The 21,303-nt window shown below is 47.1% G+C and overlaps 1 protein-coding gene across 1 annotated transcript; it reads right to left on the bottom strand.

Moving 5' to 3' along the window:
* Positions 1 to 10,086: 10,086 nt before the first annotated feature.
* On the bottom strand, positions 10,087 to 20,174 carry Htr5a (5-hydroxytryptamine receptor 5A). Its single transcript, XM_028774781.1, has 2 exons — positions 19,292 to 20,174; positions 10,087 to 11,143 (listed from the first exon to the last, which is right to left on the bottom strand). The coding sequence occupies exons 1-2, from the start codon at positions 20,030 to 20,032 to the stop codon at positions 10,811 to 10,813; spliced, it is 1,074 nt and encodes a 357-aa protein (XP_028630614.1). The 5' UTR covers positions 20,033 to 20,174; the 3' UTR covers positions 10,087 to 10,810.
* Between the last annotated feature and the right edge of the window lie 1,129 nt (positions 20,175 to 21,303).

The following is a 21,303-nucleotide window of genomic DNA, read 5'->3' as shown; positions in this document are numbered from 1 at the left end:
TTCCTATTGCCATCGGGACTGCAATCCTTCCTATTCTTCCATAAGAGTCCATAAGCTCCACCCACTGTTTGACTGTGGGTATCTGCATCTGTCTGAGTCAGCTGCTGGGTGGAGCCTCTCAGAGAACAACTTGCCCCTATCTGCAAGCATAACAGGGTATCATTAATAGTGTTAAGAATTGGTGCTTGCCCATGGGATGAGTCTCAGGTTGGGTTGGTTATTGGTTGGCTATTCCCTCAGACTCTGCTCCCTCCCCTGTCCCTGCATTTCTTGTAGACAGGATACATTTTGGGTTCAAAATTTTGTGGGTGGGTTGGTGTCTCTTATCATTCCACTGGGGTCCCTGCCTGGTTACAGGAAGTGGCTTCTTCAGGTTCCATATCCCCAATGTAGTGAGTCATAGCTAAGGTCACCCCTCATTGATTCTTGGATGCCTCCCTTATCCCAGGTCTCTGTCCTAGAGATGCCCTTACCTCCTCACCCCCATCAGTTGCAGATTCTCATTCGTTTTCATGGCCGTCTAGCCATCTCTCCTGTCCTTTCCCATGCCTGATCCTGAATGCCCACCGTTCCTCTCCCCAACCCCCCTCACTCCCAGTCTCCACCCTCCATCTGCCTCTTATGACTATTTTATTAGCCCATATAAGTGAGAGTCAAGCTTCCTCTCTTGGGCCTTCCTTCTTGTTTAGTTTCTTTGGGTCTGTGGAGTATAACATGGTACCTGTATTTTATGGCTAATATCCACTTTTTTTTTTGGGGGGGGGGACAGGGTTTCTCTGTGTAGCCTTGGCTGTCTTGGAACTCACTCGGTAGACCAGGCTGGCCTCGAACTCAAAAATCCACCTGCCTCTGCCTCCCAAGTGCTGGGATTAAAGCCGTACGCCACCACCGCCCGGCTAATATCCACTTATAAGTGAGTGCATACCATGCATGCCCTTTGGGGACTGGGTTACTTCACTCAGGATGATATTCTCAAGTTCCATCCATTTGCCTCCAAAATTCATGATGTCTTTATGTTTAATAGCTGAATAGTATTTCATTGTGTAGCGTAGCCACCTGTGGCCATGGACCAACTGGGTTCACCTGAAAGGGGGGCTGGAAATGAAGAAAGTGACGGAAGGGAGAGAGAAACATGAAGCCAAGACAAAGGTTTCCGATCAAGGCTCGAAGTTTAATATTCAGCTCTTCTAATTTAAAGGGAGAGCCCCACCGAACCTGGAGATGGGTGGGGGAACCCATCCTTTGTCACTGCCGGAGATGTCTCGAGACAAGCTCAGCGGGCAGTTTATTCTTCTAAGTTCCTGTAGCAGGTTGTACAAGCAGCCAGAGTGGGTAACTCCACTCGGTCCTACAATTTGGTCTATTGTGGTAAACAAGGTCTTTCAGGCCTGCTCGAGGCTGGGAGTAGGGCACAGTGTCGATGATCCACATTTTCTTTATCCATTCTTCAGTCGAGGCACATCTAGGTTGTTTCCAGTTTCTGGCTATTATGAATAAAGCTCCTATGGACATAGCCGACAAGTATCTTTGTGGAATGTTGGAGCATCTTTTGGGTATATGCCCAAGAATAGTACAGATTTTTTCTGTGTATCCCTGGCTGTCCTAAAACTCACTTTATAGACCAGACTGCTCTTATAGAGATCCACCTGCCTCTGCCTCCCGAGTTCTGGGATTAAAGATGTGCACCACCACACCTGGCTGGAAGTGTTTTTCAATTAGTCACTGAAACCTTAAAGATCAAATGCCTTTCATAACATTTTTAAAAGTCACTTTTTATTGTTTTAAAGACCTACAGGTAAATGTGATTGATTCATAAGAAAACAAAACACATTCAAAACTTGGCATTCAGGAGACAGAGGCAGGTGGCTACGTGTTGAGTTCAGGGCCAGGCTGGTCTATATAGCTCCATGGCAGCCAGGAGGATGTCATGAGGCCCTGCCTCAAACAAACAAACAAAAACCTTAAATGTACTGTAAGACTTTTGGGTCTTGGTTTGAACTTAAGATTAAAAGAACCCACTGTCCCAGGACACATCCCTGGAGGGACACATTCCTTAGTCAGAGGACACTTGCTGGATTAACATTCAGAGGAGGAAGGGAGAGGCTGATTAACATTCCTCAGAGCATAGGGGAGGGAACCCACCTGCAGGTAAGGAGAGCCCAGAGCATAGATACATTCCAGGAATCAGGAAGCTGAGCCCTTAACGTAATAAACCTGGGCAAAAGAAAGACACTCCTTGTCATAATCTTAGTCACCTAGAGACCAAACCCAGAAAGGTCAGACTTTGTGGTTTGCCCTCGTGAACTATACTGTACCCATAAATACTGTACTCAGCTCTTGTTCAGCACCCTCTTGCCTGCATGCGAGAGAGTCCTAGTGCACTAGTTTCATTAAACTGAACCTCATGTAATTACACCGAGTCCTGTCTGTGTGCGTTTCTGTGGGAGAGCGTCCCCTGGTTTTGGATCTTACAGTCCAACAATACTAAGCCTTTGGCTAGTGTTAAGAATTCAGGAAGATGTGAGTAGAACTCACAGGGATTAACACACTTGGGGGACTTTCTCTGTGAGTTGGGCATAGACTTGACCCTACCATGCTTGTTACTGTCTTACCACGGAGGAGGAAAGTCAGCAAGAAGAAACAGCCATCCGGAAGCGGGGCCTTGGGGAGTCCCCCATTACCTGGAGAGGAGTCTGGCTCCTACCATCCCAGTGAGGCAGGTGAACATCAGAATGGCTGAAGAGCCTGGGCCCAACCTTTGGATTGAGTTACATACACAACCCTCCTAACAACGTACCTGTCGACCTAGAACCTCACCTGCATCAAACTCCTTGAACGCCCCACCTCAAATACTAGAGCAAATTGCTCCTGCCTATAACCCTGTGGTAACTCAGTCTTGTAGTTAGTTTCCACTCAAACATGTCCCAGAATATATCCAGCAGCTAGAGGCAGGGGTTAACCCAGCCTAAACTGATTTAGGGGTCCATGAGTAATAAAGCAAAGTGTGTCCTTTGAATGGACACTCAGAGCAAAAACAAAGAACCCTGTTCACCATCTTATCCCTATGCATGATTAGGTATGCACAGGATTAAATTCAGACATATCGTGTGAAGGAAGTTAGTTATCCAATAAAGTCTTACAAAACACAAGCCTGTCAAAGCTGAAAACCTCCCATATCCCACCCGCAGCACCCAACTCCTCTTTCTCCTGGTACCCATAAAAGGAGGCCCTTCTACCTCAGGTAGCCCGCTGCTCTTGTGAAGTACATATGTCCTGGACCTTCATTTTGCTTCTGAACCCCCCGGTGTTAGTATTCTGTCTAAACTCCACCTCCATAGTTATCTGGCAACAGCCAGGTAGGCCTGCTCACTATAAAAGGGGCTGCTTACCTCCTCCTCTCTCTCTTACTCTCTTGCCTCTAGCTTCTCGCCCTTCCTCCCTTCCCTTGCCCCCTCTCTCCACGTGGTCATGGCCAGCTTCCACTTCTCTCCTCTCTCTCTCCTCTTTCTCCACCATCTTCTCCCATTTCTCTCCCTACCTTTGCCCTCTGCCCTGAATAAACCCCCTCCCCTTTGGAACCGTTTGGTCTGGTGTTGTCTGTTCCAAGCTGTGCACCGAAGTCTAACACCCAGTCCGCAGCTACTTTGCTCTCTGTGTGTGATTCTCTTGTTCTCAGAACAAGATGCCAAGTACTTGGAAACAGCTGGTCCAGACAAGACCGCCAGCACCAAAAAACATATACAATCAAAGTTCTCGGGGTGGGGGGGCAAAACAGAATTACAAAGGCCATCGTGCAGGTGTTGGTTCAGACTGAGTATCAGAACCTTGGTGGCAGCAGCAACAGCGGCAGCAACTTTTTCCAGACAGTGTGGCCTATGGGTGGTTTCTAGGCTCTGTCCTCCTGTCTCCAGTTCTATCCCCTGTGTGGTTCCAAGCATAGGGAAACGTTGTGGGATGAGGAGTGGCTGTCATGGCCAGGGAGGCAGTCACTTCTCAGGAGCTCCCTGAAGCTCCCCAGGGTCCCATCACTACAGCAACGATGCTATCTGCTGTTCTGTTAAGCCAGGGGAAGCACTGATGTGGCTGAGAAGTTAACCCAACAATGGCTCTGAGTAGTCCATGTGGAGTTGGAGCTGCAGAGACATCCTTTCCTCAAGCATCCAAGTCACACAAGGGGGAAAGCCCATCCTGGATAATTCATTCTTTGCTCAGCATTTATGTCGGAAAGCGTCTTTGTACACGGAGAAGGGGTAACCGGTTTTCAGAGCCTCCTCTCTTGGAGACTGGAAGCTCCAACAGAAAACGATGAGTATTCACAAGGTGGTAACAAAGGAAGGATATTTCCAGATTCCCTGTTATCCCTGATTTTGAAACAGTGGGCTTCTGTTCCTCAATTCTCCAGAATGCAGAAAGAAGCCCCCAGGAAGGATCTGCTGCTCACTGGGAGGAAGACTTCCATCAGCAGCCATTCCAGAGTGACAAGCTCCTACCCTGGGAAGATGTAGGACAGGCGATTGTTCTGCAGTTTGCACAGCCAGACTGTGAGGGTGGGGGAAGCCTGAATGGGGGCTGTAGGTCAGCTATCCCTCATCTATACTCTTGAGGCCTGTAGGCACTCTTCTCAAGGTGGAAGCGTGGTGGATGGTCTTGCAAATGGCCTTTGCCATCTGTGTGAACAAGCAGACCTGGGTCTCCTGGTGTAGGCCACACCTTTCCAGAAAGTTCTCCCTTCATACAAGGCTTCAGTGCCTCCCAAGGCCAGAGTCAAGCCCTCTTGGGCAACAAGAAGAATGACTCCCATACCTGTTGGCAATTCTGCCCCAAGATGTACCTCAACCATTAACAAGTCAGTCATGGCGGAGACACAGCCATGAGTGGTGAGGGATGGAAGAGGCAGATGACTTCCTGTTCAAATTTTATTCCTGAGGGATAATATGTTCTGACAACAAGCAAGTGTATTGGACTTCCAGTCCCAGATTATAGTCCATGACTTCAGGGAGGTCAAGGCAATCACTTCAGGGACCACATCCACAGTCAAGAGCAGAGAGAGAATAAACATGACCCTTGTTAGCCTGTGTAGTGCTCAGCTAGCTTTCTTCACTGTCATGAGGTAGCAGGACCCAGTTCATAAAATGGAGCCACCTGAGTTCAGAGTGGTCTTCCCATTTCAATTAACAATTAGAACAGGTTTCCACAGGCTTGCCCACAGGTCACCCTGATAACTCCTCAATTGAAACTCTTCCAGTGCTAGGATACATTGGCACATGGCTTTAGTTCCTGCTCTCAGGAGGCAGGGGTAGGTGCATGTATCTCTCTGACTTTGAGGCCATCCTGGTCTACATAGCAAATTCCAGGCCAGTGAGGGCTACACAGTGAGACCTTGTTTAAAAATGAAAAAAAAAACAAAAAACAAAACAACAAAAAAAAAACCCAAAAAAAAACAAAAGGAGAAACTCTCTTCTTAAGTGGTTTTAGATTCTGTCAATTTACAGCTAAAATTAACCAGCACACTTCTTAGAGGAGTCAGATCCCACCAGAACAAAAGAAAAAAAACACAACAAAAAATAACCTCAGTTCAAGATAGCTCTTCCTTCCTATGAGATTCATACCAGAAAGCTGGGACATTTACCACAGTTGCCTGGAAGTTTAATGTGCCATCCCAGGAGTAGGCACAAATCACATACAAGCTTGTTTGGATGGAGGCAGATTGTCCTTCAGCCTCCAGGAAACAGTGGTGAGACTTATTGAGTAGCTAGCCATTTCTACACAATGGCTTCTGAACACGAGTTCTGCATCTCACATCACACTGGCAGACAGACAGACAGACTGATGGACTTCTGGCCTGTTTTGAACAGGTCAGAAGTTAAACATTCTTGAGGATATCATCAGAGTCCAGTACAACTGTCCCAAATCCCTTGTCTCTGGAGAGTCCCTGCTGGAGGCCTGCCCGGCTCAGTTCCTCCAAGTTCCCCAGAGAGGCCTGCAGTTGCCTTCCCCGTCCCTGCTGCAGGACGACATCTGGCCACCCTCACTCCTCTGTTGTGCTTCCTGGGATCAGCTCCCAGACACAGAACACCTGGCCCTGGCATGGCAATGGCACCTGAGGAAGCAGCCACCACCTCCTGATGGAGGGGAACCAGGAAGCTTAGGGGTTTAGAGGAGTACAGGGTGTCCAGAGGGCAGCCAAGAGGGGAGTGTGGCCTCTCCCTCCCTCTTACTTGGGGCCTCTCAGGCAGAAAGTTGAGTCTGGGTCTCAGCTGCAGCCATGAGCCACCCCTGGAAGAGTATTAAGCATCCTTCTTGACTCTGCATCTGTAGAGTACAGGGGAAGGCTGGGTGAAACCTTAGGCCAAGGCTTCAAAAATGATGGCACTGTGCCTCTTCCCATTATTTTTAAGCCTTGGCCTATAGAACCCGAGATATCTGCTCACCTGTCACTATTGTACCTGGAAAATACAAGTTTTCACATGACCCAGAGAGTCTCGGATCCCTCAGCAGAGCAGAGCCTTCCCTTAGTGTGTCATCTGTAGTAGGATAGCAGAACTGTGGTTTATTTCTTGTTTCTGTAAACACGCTCCTAGTCCCCTTCCAAGAGTTTGCACAGGGTATCTTGGGCCTCCCCAAAGCCTGTCTGATAAAAGTGGGCAGAATGGGCACAAGTAACAGGTGTTGGTGTTTCTAGTGACCAACTTCTGCTATGAATTCCAGGTGCCAGTAACCTCTCACACACATACTGGTATTCAAGAGTAATGGAAAGGGGGCTGGGGAAATGCTCAGTGGCTAAGAGCACTGGCCGCTCTTGTGGAGGACCAGGGATCAGTTCTCAGCACTCACATCAGGCAGCTCATGATCGCCTACAACTCCAGCCCCAAGGTATCTGTGGCCCTGGTCATCACAGGCACCCACACTCGTATACACAAGTCTGCACACATATCCACATGATTTAAAAAATATTTTAAAAGAGTATTGGAAAGCCTCCCACAAATATTTGGATTGTATACTAGACACAAATCCACATTTGCACCTTGTAACCTAGGTAACATTTGCAGAGTGTATGATTTTAATGTTGTCCAGAAGGTACTAAAAACATATGAATGGTAATATGTGAGGTCATCTTATGAAAATATGAATGATTACTATACTTAGTAATTTAGTATATTATTAATTTAGTTAGTATTATTATATATAGTTAATATATAGTACATATCAGAGATTCAGTCAGTTTGATCATAGTATCTTTCTCTGACGAGAGTGACCAGAATCATGGGATACTGAGAAGCACTAACTTCCATTTCTCCCTCAGCCTTAATGAAAAGTTCAAAGGAAGTGGACCTTTAAAATAAATGTATCTGGACCAGGAGAGATGGCTGTGTGTAAGAGCACTGGCTCCTCTTCCAGTGGACCTAATTCAATTCCCAGCAACCACATGGTGGCTCACAACCATCTGTAACTCCAGTTCCGGGGGATTTGGTCCCCTCTTCTGGATTCCTCAAGTATTGCAAGCACATAATGCACATGTACATGTAGACAATCATACAAATAAAATTAAAACCAGAGGTAAAAAAAAAAAAAACACTGCATTTATTATTTTTAAATTATATGTACCTGCGTGTAGATTTGCACATGCGTGCATGCCTGTAGGCACCTGCTCAGGCCAGAGATATCAGATCCCCTAGAGATGAAGATACACGTGTTTATGAGTTGCCTAATGTGGGTGCTGGGAATAGAATCCAGGTCATCTGCAAAGTCAGTATGTGCTCATAACCACTGAGCCATCCTTCTAGCTTCAAATAAACCTTTAAGGAAAAACCAGAAAGATAAATATCGAGGTATGGAACTGGATGAGAAACCCCACCAGAAATTTCAGATAGACAGACATGGTACGGTTTACACTGGATTCCATGTGTGGTGTCCACTCCTTCACTTGTACGCACTCGACAAACACATCCCCCATTATAACACTGAAAAGCACAGCGATCCCCCTGGGTCCCAGTGATCCTGGGGACAGGGAAAATGAGGAAGTAAGCAAGTTTGTATTTTAAAGTATTTATGAGCCTAGTATGTGAACTAAGAAATACATGGAAGCAAGAACAAACTCTAAGGAAATCCCATGTAAGTTGCACTGCTCTCATGCACAGACAGGAATCCACATTAAACACGTCCACCATCACGAAGCTGGCTGTCTAACTCCCTACATCGTTCACACTGTTGTATAAAAGTTGTCCTTGCAGGAAATTCAAGATACCCTCATGTCAAAACCACACACAAAAAAAATCATCACAAATTTTTCTGTTTTGGAATGTTGATGGATATGATTTATTATATACAATATAAGATGTCTGTGCCTTCGTATTATATACATAGTTCTGATCTGTGCATTTGTGAAATCGGAGACATGGAGTATGATGGAGTTTTATTGCCCAAGAGTTTGTAGATGTTTTGAATGATGGGTAAGCTGTTTGTTTTAAATTAAGGTGTTATGGGCGAATGGTCCCATGTGTGACAAACGTGGCATAGGTAAGTCATAACCCTTCTGGTAGTAAGCATGGAAGAAGTACCTGCTGCTCATGCTCTGCCCCAGGGTGAGCAATCCCCTCATGAGTGCTGCTACAGAGGACTCCTACACCGCTACTCTCCTTGGGTCTGGAGGCTCCTCGTGCTGAGGAATCCAGGCTGAGCGTAGACAGCAAATGACACAGTGAGGAGTTTGCAGTTAGAACATTCTCTGCGCATCGTTTTCCTCTGACTCAGACCAAACACCTTCTTATACCCTGGCAGTTGTGACCAAGGCCAAAAATGAAGGAAAGAAAGCTCTTCTTGAAACCATTAGTGAAACCCTGTTACAAGAACAGTCATGTCAGGCACAGACGTGTGACCCATCACTTCTGTTCACTTTCTAGCCTGGCTCAGGCCAGTCCCCAGTGCAGGGTGTGTGTCTAATCTAGGCCACTGCTCCAAGACAAAGGGCCTCAGAGCACTGGAGAATTTTTACCTAAAAAAAACTCTTGGTCTGGGTGTGGTAATACATACTTTTCCAGCATTCAGGGGACAGAGGTAGAGGCAGGGAGATCTCTGTGAGTTTGAGATCAGCCTGGTCTACACAGTGGGTTCCAGGACAGCCAAGGCTATGTAGTATGACCCTGGGTCAAACATAAATAAATGAACAGATAGTTAAAAACTCATGAGGATGAAGTTGTCACACTTCCAGCCAACTGAAGAAACATACCAACTCTGCAATGGCACCATCACCTGGCTGGCTCTGAGAGCCCACTTCCTGGATGAGGATTCTTCAGCAAATGGCCCCTGTATGACTGTAAAAGGAACCCCGTGATCCTCACTGCTGGGACCTGAAGTGTGAGTGTTTTTGCTCCCTCAGGATTTTACTGAGAACCACATGCTAAGAGTTGTCCACAGCCCTGTGGGTTTTGATGGCTCTATTTTCAGCTTATGAGAGAATCAGCATAGACAGGTTCTGGAAAGGTGACTGGCTCTTCTTTCTCTCCTTGGTTCTTTTGATAGTGTTCTCAAAGTTCCCTTGGGATACCTCTGGAGGTGAGAGTGTGCACAAGGTTTTCTGTGACCATGTAAACACTGTGTCTTTACTAGACTGTCTTGACTTACCAGTTACACTGCCAACTTGATAGTGGCATCACTTGACCCTTGTCTGGCTATCTGGTCAGGTTCATATACCAACAAAACAGTACCATAAAATGGCCAGCACTCCTATTTACTAAACGTGTCTGAAGGACAGGCCCTTATAGTGACCAACTGTGAAACTGCATTTAAAAAATCAATAGCTCATGGCTGTTGTTAACCTCAAATTTTACTACTGAGGGAATAAACACTAAGGCCAGAAACATTTAAAGAAATTACATCAATAAAAACCCATAGTAAATAAATAATTTTTACAAATTCTGTGAAATTGATAGGGTTTTCTATTGTTCATGAACAGTTGTTTCAAAATGGAAGGAAATATTTTTGTTTTCCAGTTGAAGGATGAGTCGATTTTAACTGGAAACTGTCCTTTTCTACAGAGAGAAAGAAAGACAGAGACAGAGACAGAGAGACAGACAGACAGATGGGGACTTTGTGTTTACAATGAACAAATGGTAAAGACAGGAATCACTATCATCACAAATGGGACGGTGCTTTGACATGTTTGGGGACAGAATTTTGTGATCAAATATTAGGAAGGACCCAGTATTGGGACATACACTCCAGGAACACAGAGCAGAACTCTGAAATTAGGGCTGTTCTGGGAAGTTTGCCCTTATGGTCTGCTGCTTTTCAAACAGCCTCCCCTGTGCATTTTGTTGTTGCTATATATGATGTTAGGTAGTTCAGGCTGGTTTTGAACCTACTATGTAGCCCAGGCTGGCTCCAGATTTGAGCTCCTCCTGCCTTAGTTTCCTTGGTGCTAGGGTTACAGGTGTCTGTGATTCCTACTGACTTCCAGTTTTGTTCTTTCTGCCTCAGCTCTCACTTCCTCCCTCCTGTCTGTCCTGATCAAACTTCTCATGTCCCCGTGGAGTGGAGTTGGAGGAGAAATGGGCACTTTGTGGGCCAGGTCCGTGGCTGCTGGTACTGAGTGAGGAAGCGTGCCCAGATTGGGGACATAAGCCACCAGAGACTTCAGGTGAAGACAAACTTCCAACACACAGGCACAGAACTGAAGTGAGCTGAGCTCTGATGTGACCCTGGTGCCCTTGGCAGATGGATCTTGTCCTCAGGACAGCTGGGCAGACTGCAAAGGTTCATGGGACAGGATAATCCACCGAGCTACGGGAGGAAGGCATGCCCACGTGGCCTCTCATTGTTGCTTGGAGAAGAAGACCTTGAAAGCACTGCTGTAGCTCCTATTGAATGCAGTGTAGATGAGTGGGTTGAAGAAGGAGTTGGAATAGCCCAACCACAGGAAGACGCTCTTCCAGATGGCAGGGATGTCCCAGGAGCACAGGGGACCGACAAGCTCCGTGACAAAGAAAGGGAACCAGCAGAGGACAAACACCCCAATGAGGATGCCCACCATGAGGGCCGCCCTTTGCTCCTTCTGCTCCCGCCACGTATCCCCGTCTGTCTGGAAGGTGATGGTGGCATGGCGGACCGTGAACACCATCTGGGGATGTTGCGTAGCATCCTTCACCTGCAAGGTACCAAGAGACATGTTGTAAGGAAATGCCACTTCACACTTGCCAGGTACGGATGGGCCTGGGCCCCACAAGCCATTCCAAAGGAAGTACTGGGGCTTAGTTGGGGAATCTGGCAAACTAGAGGGCATAGCAGTGAATGACAAGGCTGGACTCTGCATCTTAGAAAGGAGAGGAAGCTACAGCACACAGAGTTCAATGCAAGTGAGTCCCTGTGGCTATCTGCTTGACTAAAGGCACAGCAAAAATAAATAGACCATGGGGGTGTCATGGTTAGCCGTAACTCTCAACTTGATGTAGGGCAGAATCATCTGAGAGGAAAGCCTTAACAGAGGAACTGCCTAGATCAGATTGGCCTGTGTGTGTGTGTGTGTGTGTGTGTGTGTGCACGCGTGCATGTGAGAGAGAGTGGCGGGGGAGAAAGAGAGAGAACTCATCCAGCCCACTATGGGCAATCATCACTAGGCAAGTCATTCTGAATTGTATAAGAAAACTAGTTGTATTTAAGCCAGTGGTTCCTTAACCTGTGGGTAGTGATCCCATTGGCAAACTTCTATCTCCAAAAATATTTACATTATAATTTATAACAGTAGCAAAATTACAGTTATGAAGTAGCAATGAAAATAATTTCATGGCTGGGGGTCGCCACAACATGAAGAACTGTATTAAAGGGTCACCTCATTAGGAAGGCTGAAAACCACTGGTTTGAACCATCTTATGAGCCCGCTAGCAAGAAGCAGCCTCCATGTTTCCTGCTGTACTTCTGTGGCTGTGAAGTGAGCTCCTCAGAGGAAACACTGTGTTGAATACCAAGGAGGCCTGCCCTGACTTCCTTCAGTGATGGACTATGGTCTGGCATTCCAGGCTAAAATAAACAATCTCTTCTTCTAACTTGCTCTTGGCCAGAGTGTTTTATCACAGTGAAAAAAACAAAACCAGAACATGAGGGCATGTGCATTTGATGGCAAAGGCACAGGAGACAGGCTTGCCCATGACGGTGAATTACTGATGGCCAGTCAGGGGATCTACAGTCACCCAGGAGGTGAACTTCTGAGCCTGTCTATGAGGCAGTTTCTAGGTTGGGGAGACACACCCCCAGTGTTCATGACATCATCCATAGGCTGGGCTCCCACACTGAAGAAAAGGGGAGAGTGTGCCCAGTCCTGTGTCTTTGTGTTCCCCAAATGCACATACGGGGTGACCCTCAGGCTCCTGCCACTGGGCTTTTCCTGCATCATCCCCAAACCACAAGACAAAGTAAATCCTTTCTCCCTTAAGTTGCTCCCATCGGGCATTTTATCACAGCAATAAGGGAAATAATTAATAATATCCTAACGAGCTCATTATGAACAGAATTGTGAAGATTGAAAATTCACTCACCATCTCTCTCACACCAGGTACTCAAACTCAGCCAGCTACATGATACCCTGTGGGAGTTAGTGAGTTTCTTTTGCCATCTAGGGGCTAACTGGCTGTGGCTTGCTGTTGCCACCCAGCATCAGAGTGGACCTACTACATATCAGTAGCCTAAAGAGGGAAATCAAAGCCGGGCGGTGGTGGCGCACGCCTTTAATCCCAGCACTCGGGAGGCAGAGGCAGGCAGATTTCTCAGTTCGAGGTCAGCCTGGTCTACAGAGTGAGTTCCAGGACAGCCAGGGCTACACAGAGAAACCCTGTCTCGAAAAACAAAATTAAAAAAAAAAAACAAAAACAAACAAAAAAAAGAGGAAAATCAAAACTCAAAAGTGAAGCAGGGCTGCCAAATGAACGGTCTCTGCACTCCATCATTAATCAAACTCTAGGAAGTCAGGGGTATACTTAGGGCCAGATTTCTAGAATGTACATGCGAGTCTGCTCTAAACCATTGGAATATTCTAGAACTTTTCTTCTGATATGAGATTCCCAAAGGGCAGGCGAAGGTGGCTCAGTGGGTGAAGGTGCTTGCCACCAAGTCTGATGACTTGAGTTCAATCCCCAGAGACTACATGATAAAAGGGGAGAACCAACTCCCCTAGGACTCCCGGGAATTCTCTGACTCTTCCTCCCTCAGAAAGTCTGCACCATGCTTGGCATTAAACTGGACACTGCTGATGGCAGTAGGGATTCTGGCAACATGCAGGTACTATCAACACTGTGACTACTGAGGACATGGGGGTGCTGCGATACTGTGGGGACACCGGGACATGGTTTTGTATCAGCAGTTCTTCAGAGTTTAGTAAGAGAGGTCCATAGTTCACAGAAAAGCATTTCCCCCATTGTCCCGTTTTTCCTCTGTTGCTATGATTTAAAAATAAATAAATAAATAAAAATAAAAAATAAAAAAAATAAAAACCATGACCAAAAGCAACTTGGGGAGGAAAGGGTTTATTTCAACTTACACTTCACTTCCAGGTCAGTCTTCGTCGATGAGGGAATCGGGACAGGAACCTAAGCAGGAGCTGAAGCAGAAACTTCAGAGAACGCTGATCGCTGACCCACAAGCTCATGCTCGGCTGCTCTCACACAGCGCATGCTCAGCTGCTCTCACACAGCGCATGCTCAGCTGCCTAGGGATTGTGCTACGGAAAGTGGACTGGGCCCTTCCGCCTCATTCATCAGTCCAGACAGTCTCTCACACAGACCAAACTGACCTGAGCAGTTTCTCAATTGAGGTTGCCTCTTCCCACAAAGCACGCCAGGTTGGATCAAGTAACACGCTTCCATATGAAACTTGGGTCCTTTCCCCAGGCCATGTTCCCGGTGCTGTGTTCAACACCAAACCCCCTGTAAGAGGTCCCTGTCCTTGGGCAGGTAGGAGATCCTGGCTGCTTGAAAAGTTTCCGCTTTCTCTTGTTTTCAGGTCCGGCTTCCAGACCTTGGCACTGCTAATCAATGGCTACAATGAAAAACTTAACGGGGTCTATAGAGTAACCTTATACCGATTACTGTAAGAGTTTAAGGTCTTAGAGAGGCTAACAGGGTGTGAGCAGGCAGACCAAGCTAGATCTTCTCCATTACCTCCGACATACATTCAGAATAGGTACCTCACAATTTCAGACTCACTGAAACTTTCCAGCTTTCTCCGCCTTTTCTCTTTCAATCACTGTTATTCGGGGAACAGGCGCCACTTGCTAAAGCTGTTGTTATTTTTTTTTCCAAAATGTTGATATGCTAAATAATTATTTAAAGTTTTACTACAAATCTACCATGTTCTTACTCCTGCCAATTAATACTCCACTGCTTTGTGGTGCTGAAGTTTGAGGACAGAGACTCTCAGCTCCAAAGTATGGGTTCAGCTGATTTGTAAGACAGGTCACCTGGACCTGCCAGAACACTCAAGAGACAGATATACAGATTAGAAGGCTCAGCGTGGGTGGTGGTGATAAAATGTTCTGACTCAGGGGCAGAATGATTGTTCTGTAGCTATGGTAACAAGGAGGCTTGCTGGTTGTGTAAACCTCTTCCACTGGAGGACAATGCAGTTTCCCCGAGCACAAGCTTGTGAAGGAGCCAGTCATCATAACACTTACTCGGGAGCCAGCCAATCAAATTAGAGCCCCCCTAAACACCTGACTCTGAGAACCAATCAATCAGTCTGAGCCACCACACTCTACAGAGGACATTGCCCCACTGAGCCTGACCACTCTTAAATTCAGAGATAATCAAGATCTCCCCTGTCCTAAGGACAGGTTAGGACAGCAGGGTTTCTCTTAATGCTCTTTTCATCTCAGCCTCTGGGTCACAGCTGTGCCCCTTCCCCCGACCCCTACCCCCACCCCACTTCGCCAGTTATAAAGGTAGGACTGAGACAGTTCTCAGGACCCGCCACAACATCTTTTTTGTTTGTTTGTTTGTTTGTTTGTTTTGTTTTTCAAGACAGGGTTTCTCTGTGTAGCCCTGGCTGTCCTGGAACTCACTCTGTAGACCAGGCTAGCCTCAAACTCAGAAATCCGCCTGCCTCTGCCTCCCAAGTGCTGGGATTAAAGGCGTGCACCACCACTGCCCAGCAAAGGACCACCATAACATCTTACCAGAAGACATTTACTGGACCCCAACTCATGAAACTATTGGTCCTTTGGATTCTGGCTGCTACCTGAGCTCTTACTACTGGGTGGTGTTTTGCTATTCTGGAATTTGCAAGCAAGGATGTCCATGTGTCAGGTCATCATGTCGAGCTGTTTGTTTCAAGTAACTAATGCTTCACCTGGCAGTCTGTAGTTAGGCCTTGGATTAGATCTTTGCTTAAGGTGTAGGCCATGTGTCAGAGGGCACACTGTCAAACACTGCTGTGCTGTGCAATTAACCTGCAGGCTCTACAGCTGCTTGGTTTTTGTTTTAAAGATTTATTTTACGTGTGTGTGTTCATGCGTGTGTGTGTGTGTGTGTGTGTGTGTGTGTGTGTAGCTACCTTCAGAGTGCAGGGTACCGGATCATATGGAGCTGGAATTATGAGCTGCCAGAAGTGAGTTCTGGAATTGAACTCAGGTCCTCTGCAGGACCAGCAAGCACTCTTAACCACGGAGTAATCTCTGTCTAGCTGTAGTCAGCTTGTTTAATTTTCAATATTGCTTCTCCCTTGGGTCTTTCTCTAGCATGTTCTTGAAGCATTATCAAACATTCTAAATGAACTGTCCTTTCTTCAGGATTTTTTTTTTATTCAGGAAAATATATGCATTCTGTAAACTCATCAGGTATAAAGCCAGATCTATAAATTTTCATTTCAAAGCCTATACCAAAGCCAAGGGAATGAGGGGGAATTTTCCTAAGCCTCAGAGAAAGGACAGGAATGTGTTGTAGAATGTAGACTTTCATTAGACTAGAAAACAAACAATAGTATCTGGATCTGTCACAGACTAAAGTGAAACCTCTTCAGAATTGGAAATATTTAAAAAGAGCAAGGGGAAGAAGAGAAGATTTATCTAATCCAGCTGTGGAAATGGAACCATAAAGATAGAATATGGCTTACATAAGGTGACTTCAGAACTTCCCTTGCACAGGATGACTGAAAAGTGGTGCAGAATTTCAAATAAAGACAGAAGATAAATATAACAGAAAATCCACACAGCATTTGTGTGGAATGGAAGCCCACAGCTGCTGGTGGAACAGATGGTGAGGCTGAAACTCAGACTTCTCTTTCTCTCCCTCTCCCTCTCCCTCCCCCCCCCCGGGGGGGTGTGTGTGTGTGTGTCTATCTGTCTGTCTTTGTTTGTCTCTCTCTGTCTGTGTCCCCCCCCCCTTTCTCCAGGGTCTTTTTATATACCCCTGGCTGTCTTGGAACTCACTATACTGGCCTCAACCTCACAGAGATCTTCCTGCCTCTGCCTCCAAGGTACTGGAATTAAAGGTATGCACCACCGTGCCTGGCTTCGTTTTTTCTTTAAATAAATGGACTCAAAAATAATAAGTAAGTGGACCTGTGAACCTATCAACTTAGAAAATATCCAACATGAGGCTAGACATTCCCAAATAGTCTTAAAAAGTAAAGACCAGAGATCTATACAAGATGTGGTTCTCTGGATACTCCTATAGAAGCCTCTGTACCCAGAAATATGGGAGCCTATATATACCAATAGATTATCTATTATTTCTCTCTCATCTTTTGATATGTTGTGTATCAATTATATGTTATCTATCACTGTTATTAATCATCCATCTTTATCATAATTTATTAGCAGAAGGCACATTAAAAGAATCAGTATCTCTTATTAGCTTGAAGTCACTATTCAAAATCTGCTCAATGAAGTTATTCCACAGGGAATGTAGTCACCTACCAAGTCCCCATCCTTCTGACTGGAGAGGGCATTTGACTGTACAGTGGCTGCCCTGCTTGTTTGCACCGAGTTAAAGCTGCCTTTAGCCCTCACACTATAAAGATCAACTCATTTGATATACAGTTTAAATTTTATCTGGGGTGGGCTGGAGAGATGGCTCAGAGGTTAAAAGTACAGCTGCTCAGCTGGGAGTGGCGGCTCATGCCTTTAATCTCAGCCCTTGGAGGCAAGTGGGTCTCTGAGTTCGAGGCCATCCTTGTCCACAAAGTGAGTTCCAGGACAGCCAGGGCTACATAGTGAGACCATGATGAAAACAAAACAAAACAAAACACTGCTTGACCAAAAGACCCAGATTTGATGCCAGCTCTCATGTGGCAGACCACAACTGTCTCTAACTCCAATTCCAGATGATCCAACACCCTCTTCTGGCCTTTGCAGGTACCAGGCACACACATGGTGCACATAAAAATACATGCAGGCAAAATACCTAAACACATAAAATAAAATAAAAATTATCTGAGAATATCGAGATGGCTCAACGGTAAAAGCATTCGCTGCTGACATTGATGACCTAAATTTGATCCCTGGAACTCACTGGTTGGAAACAGAGAATCAATTCCTGGCAGTTGCCCTCTGATTTACACACACACACACACACACAGAGTGTGAGCAAGAAGCCTTGGACAAAAGAAGGGGCTTCAGAGAGAAAGTGAAAGAGCCCAGAGTACCAGGGAAAGCATGCATGGCCTTCAACCAGTGTCTGAAAGAAAGGGAAATAAACAAGAAGAAAACAGGGAAGGTCACACCTGGCCAATTCAGTAAGGGGCTACACTGGAGAAGAGGGCTCAGCAAAGGAAAGTACGTTGTCTCATCAGGGAGCAACTTAACCCTTCCATCTCCATTTTGGCTGTATGAAATGCCAGGTCTCACCCCAGGCTAGAGATAGACCTTAGAACCACCTCCACCTTTTTTATATGGTCATTGAGATCCAAGGAAAAGGAAAGCTGGTATTCCCGTTTCTGTTACCAGGGAAAGTAGAGGTGGACTCCAAGCTTCAGTAGCCTAAGACTACTTAGAACTCAGTTCCTGGCTTCTTGGTGGATACAGCAGAGTTTCCAAAATTTAGTTCTATGAATTCTGGTCCTCAGAATTCTTTGGGGCCATCCTGTGCTATTAGAAATCATCAGGCAGTCCAAACATCATGCTTGGTGGAGGACCACTGTTGTAGATGGAGGAACATGTAACCTCTGACACCTGTATTCCGAAAACAAAACAGTGCCCTTTTCCTTTCCCTATCCACACCTAAGCATGAATGAGTGGAAACGCAGCATGCTGACACAGTCTTCACAAATAACCACCATTCTCAGGCTTGTTTTCACATCAAGCCAGAACAACATACTCCACACATTCATTTAGAACAGTTTGCTGCCCCTGAGCCCAGCAACAGGAATCAAAGACTGTGTCCTTGCCCTGATCTGACTTCAGTGCACACAGCAGACTCTCGGCAGCGGGTGGGGAGCTGGCTCCTTTTCGTGGAGCTTGAAAAGAACACTGAATCGCAGCTCAGATCTTTAGGAGTTAAGGAGGCAGCTCAGATCTTTAGGAGTTAAGGAGAGGCAGGCAAAGGAAGTGTGGGTGGCACAGGGTGGGAGAAAGTAGGACTTCCATTTAGAGATTGTCTGCTTCAAAGGGCTGCTGTAGGGAGCAAGAGAGCTCTGTCCTGACACTCAAAGGGAAGGCAGACAGGCCAAGTGGTCCTTAATGTTGCCCATGGCCCGATGGGACTGCAGTAAATAGACCCAGAAAGCATTGGTGCCACCCACATGCAGTCACCACGGCACAGCAAACAGTTGTATTTAATCTTATGGGAGTAGTGTTAGGCAGGACACCAAAGAATAAAGGACAGCAACCTAGAAATTATAGTTTGCAAAACAGCCTAGAACGCAACACAACCGGTATGCCTGCTATGTGGCACTCATCCTGTCAATCATTCTAATCTTACTTCCTCCAGACACCCTCACTACCAATGCAGAAAACTGCATGTTTTTCCCCGCCCTGGAGTACTGAGCCAGTGTCCCCAAGACACCAGCTTCTCCAGATGCTGTCCATCCACAGGGCTGTAGTACCAAAGTGGACCAGGTAGGACATGGATGGCAAACCCCTCATTTTTCAAGAAAGAAAACAATCCACCAGACATTCAGTGTGGGAGGGGCTCTGTAATTTCAGAGTTTAGAGCAAAGCAAATCTCTGGCTCTTACGCCCTCCCTTCCTCCCTTGCCTACCTCTCCTCAAACTGGAGAGTTTCACCTTCCACAAACATCAGGAGAGGTGTGCTGTGAAGAAAGTCTTTGAGATACAAGTGTAGTATTTTTTAACAATCCTTGTAGCACCCACCTCCACAGGTTCGGGTATGGGGGAGACGCTATTGGTCTTCCTGGAGCCCATGCGGAACTTCGCGGCCTTGTAAATCTTCCAGTATACAAAGAGCACCACACACAGTGGCAGGTAGAAGGCGCCCACAGTGGAGAACACGGTGTAGGAAGGCTCCCGACTGACCTGGCATTCCTCACTGAGCTCGGAGTAAGTCTCTCCCCAGCCAAAGAGCAGCGGAGCCAGAGAGATGACAGCGGAGAGTCCCCAGGTGAGCAGGATCATCACGTTGGAGACACGCTTGCGGGCACGGTGTGTGTACTCCAGGTGGCGCGTGATTGACCAGTAGCGGTCCAGGGCTATTGCTGTCACGTTCCAGATGCTGGCGGTACAGCAGAGCACGTCACATGCTATCCACAGCTGGCACAGACGCCGGCCCAGCTGCCAGCGGCGCCCAGACAGTTCATGCACCAGGCTCAGTGGCATAACCAGCACAGCCACTAGCACATCTGAGATGGCCATGGATGCTACCAGGTTGTGTGGTACTCGGTGGAAGGTGCGTACCCTGAGGATGGTGGCCAGAACCAGCAGGTTCCAAGTGAACGTGGCCGCAGCTAGAAAGCCCAGCAAGGTCAGGACTAGCACTCGGAAAGCTGAGGGAAAAGGCCGACTAGGGCGCAGGACTTCCGTGTCCAAGCTGCGGTTAGGTTCCAAAGAGGAGGGAGTAGAGAGAGAAAAGGAGGTCAAGTTTACAGGCAGATCCATTGCTGGCCTGGGACGCCTGCGTTTAGACTCTATGTAGCCACCGAGCCCACTGAAGTCAATCTAGATGTTTGTGACCGCTGGTCAGTGGAAAGGATTCTGCCAAGAGCCAAAAACCTGGCTTCAGTCTCCACCCAGTGAGAGTTCAGAGGAAATTGTGGCAGAGAGGAGGGTGTTGGGCTATAAGCCACACAGCCCAGGTATTCTTAGAGATCTGGAAAGCTGACTCAAGGGGCCGAGTCTAGAAGCCAGGGCCGGCCTTTGCTATCACATGCCTGCTGTTTCTCACCTTGGCGGAGACTGCTGTCTGGTTGCCTGCAGCAGAGCATCCTTGGGGTCGGCCCCCGCCCACTGCAGGGTGGATGCCTAGAACCCACCTAGTGCATCAGAACAGTCGCTGGTCCAGGGCTGCTCCTTGCCCACCTCCCCCTTCTTTCGGCTGTGGCTCCGAGGGGTGGGGGTGGGGGACTGGAAGCCACGTAGATACCTGCTTTCTGGAGACTGCCTTCTGCCCTGCCCTGATCTCTCTCTCCACCGTGCCTGAGGCTGCTGCTCCGAGAGTGCACGCTGGCGCGCCCATCCAGACCTGCCTTAGCAAAGTGGGACTCCCGCACTACGTAAGACATCAGCTGATGAAGCCGCCTCTCCCCACCCCGGCTCTCAGCATGTGGCTTCGGCATTCAGTTTTCTCTCTGCGTGCAGCGCAGTGCTTGGCGCTGTCCTCGGTGCTGCCGCCTATACCAGCACGGAGCTTGGTAGCTATCCACGATCCAGTCGCTCTTTACCTCTGGGTCAGTGACCAGGAATTAATTAGCTAGTAAACTTTCCTAAACCTTTCTTCCAGCTCTCACACTCCCTCTGAAGGTGATTTTGAGACCTCAAGCCACATCTTGATTTCCAGAATGTGCTTTGCTTGAAGTACAAGTGTCCTGGGTTAGGCTAACTAACTAACCAACCAACTAACCTACTGTTGTTCCTGTCCAGGTTTCCGTATGCGGTTGCCTCCTAACGCGGTGAGCTTGGTGGCCTCCCTTAAAGAGTTGTTTGCTTTAAAGGAGAAAGTTGATGGCTGTTGGAGCTAGGGGGCCTGTTTCCTGACAGTTAGAAAGAGGCTTGCAGAAGCCTCTCTAGTAACTCTACAGAAGTTTCTACAGAAGAGAAGCTGGAGGGGATGGCTCAGCTCTTAAGATAACTGGCTGCCCTTGCTGAGAACCCACTTTGCTTCCCAGGACTCACTCAATAATGGCCCACAACTGGCTGTAACTCCATTTTCC

This window comes from Grammomys surdaster, unplaced genomic scaffold (assembly GCF_004785775.1).
Source record: "Grammomys surdaster isolate TR1022 unplaced genomic scaffold, NIH_TR_1.0 242, whole genome shotgun sequence".
NCBI lineage: Eukaryota > Metazoa > Chordata > Mammalia > Rodentia > Muridae > Grammomys > Grammomys surdaster.
This window is presented reverse-complemented; position numbering and strand designations above follow the sequence as displayed.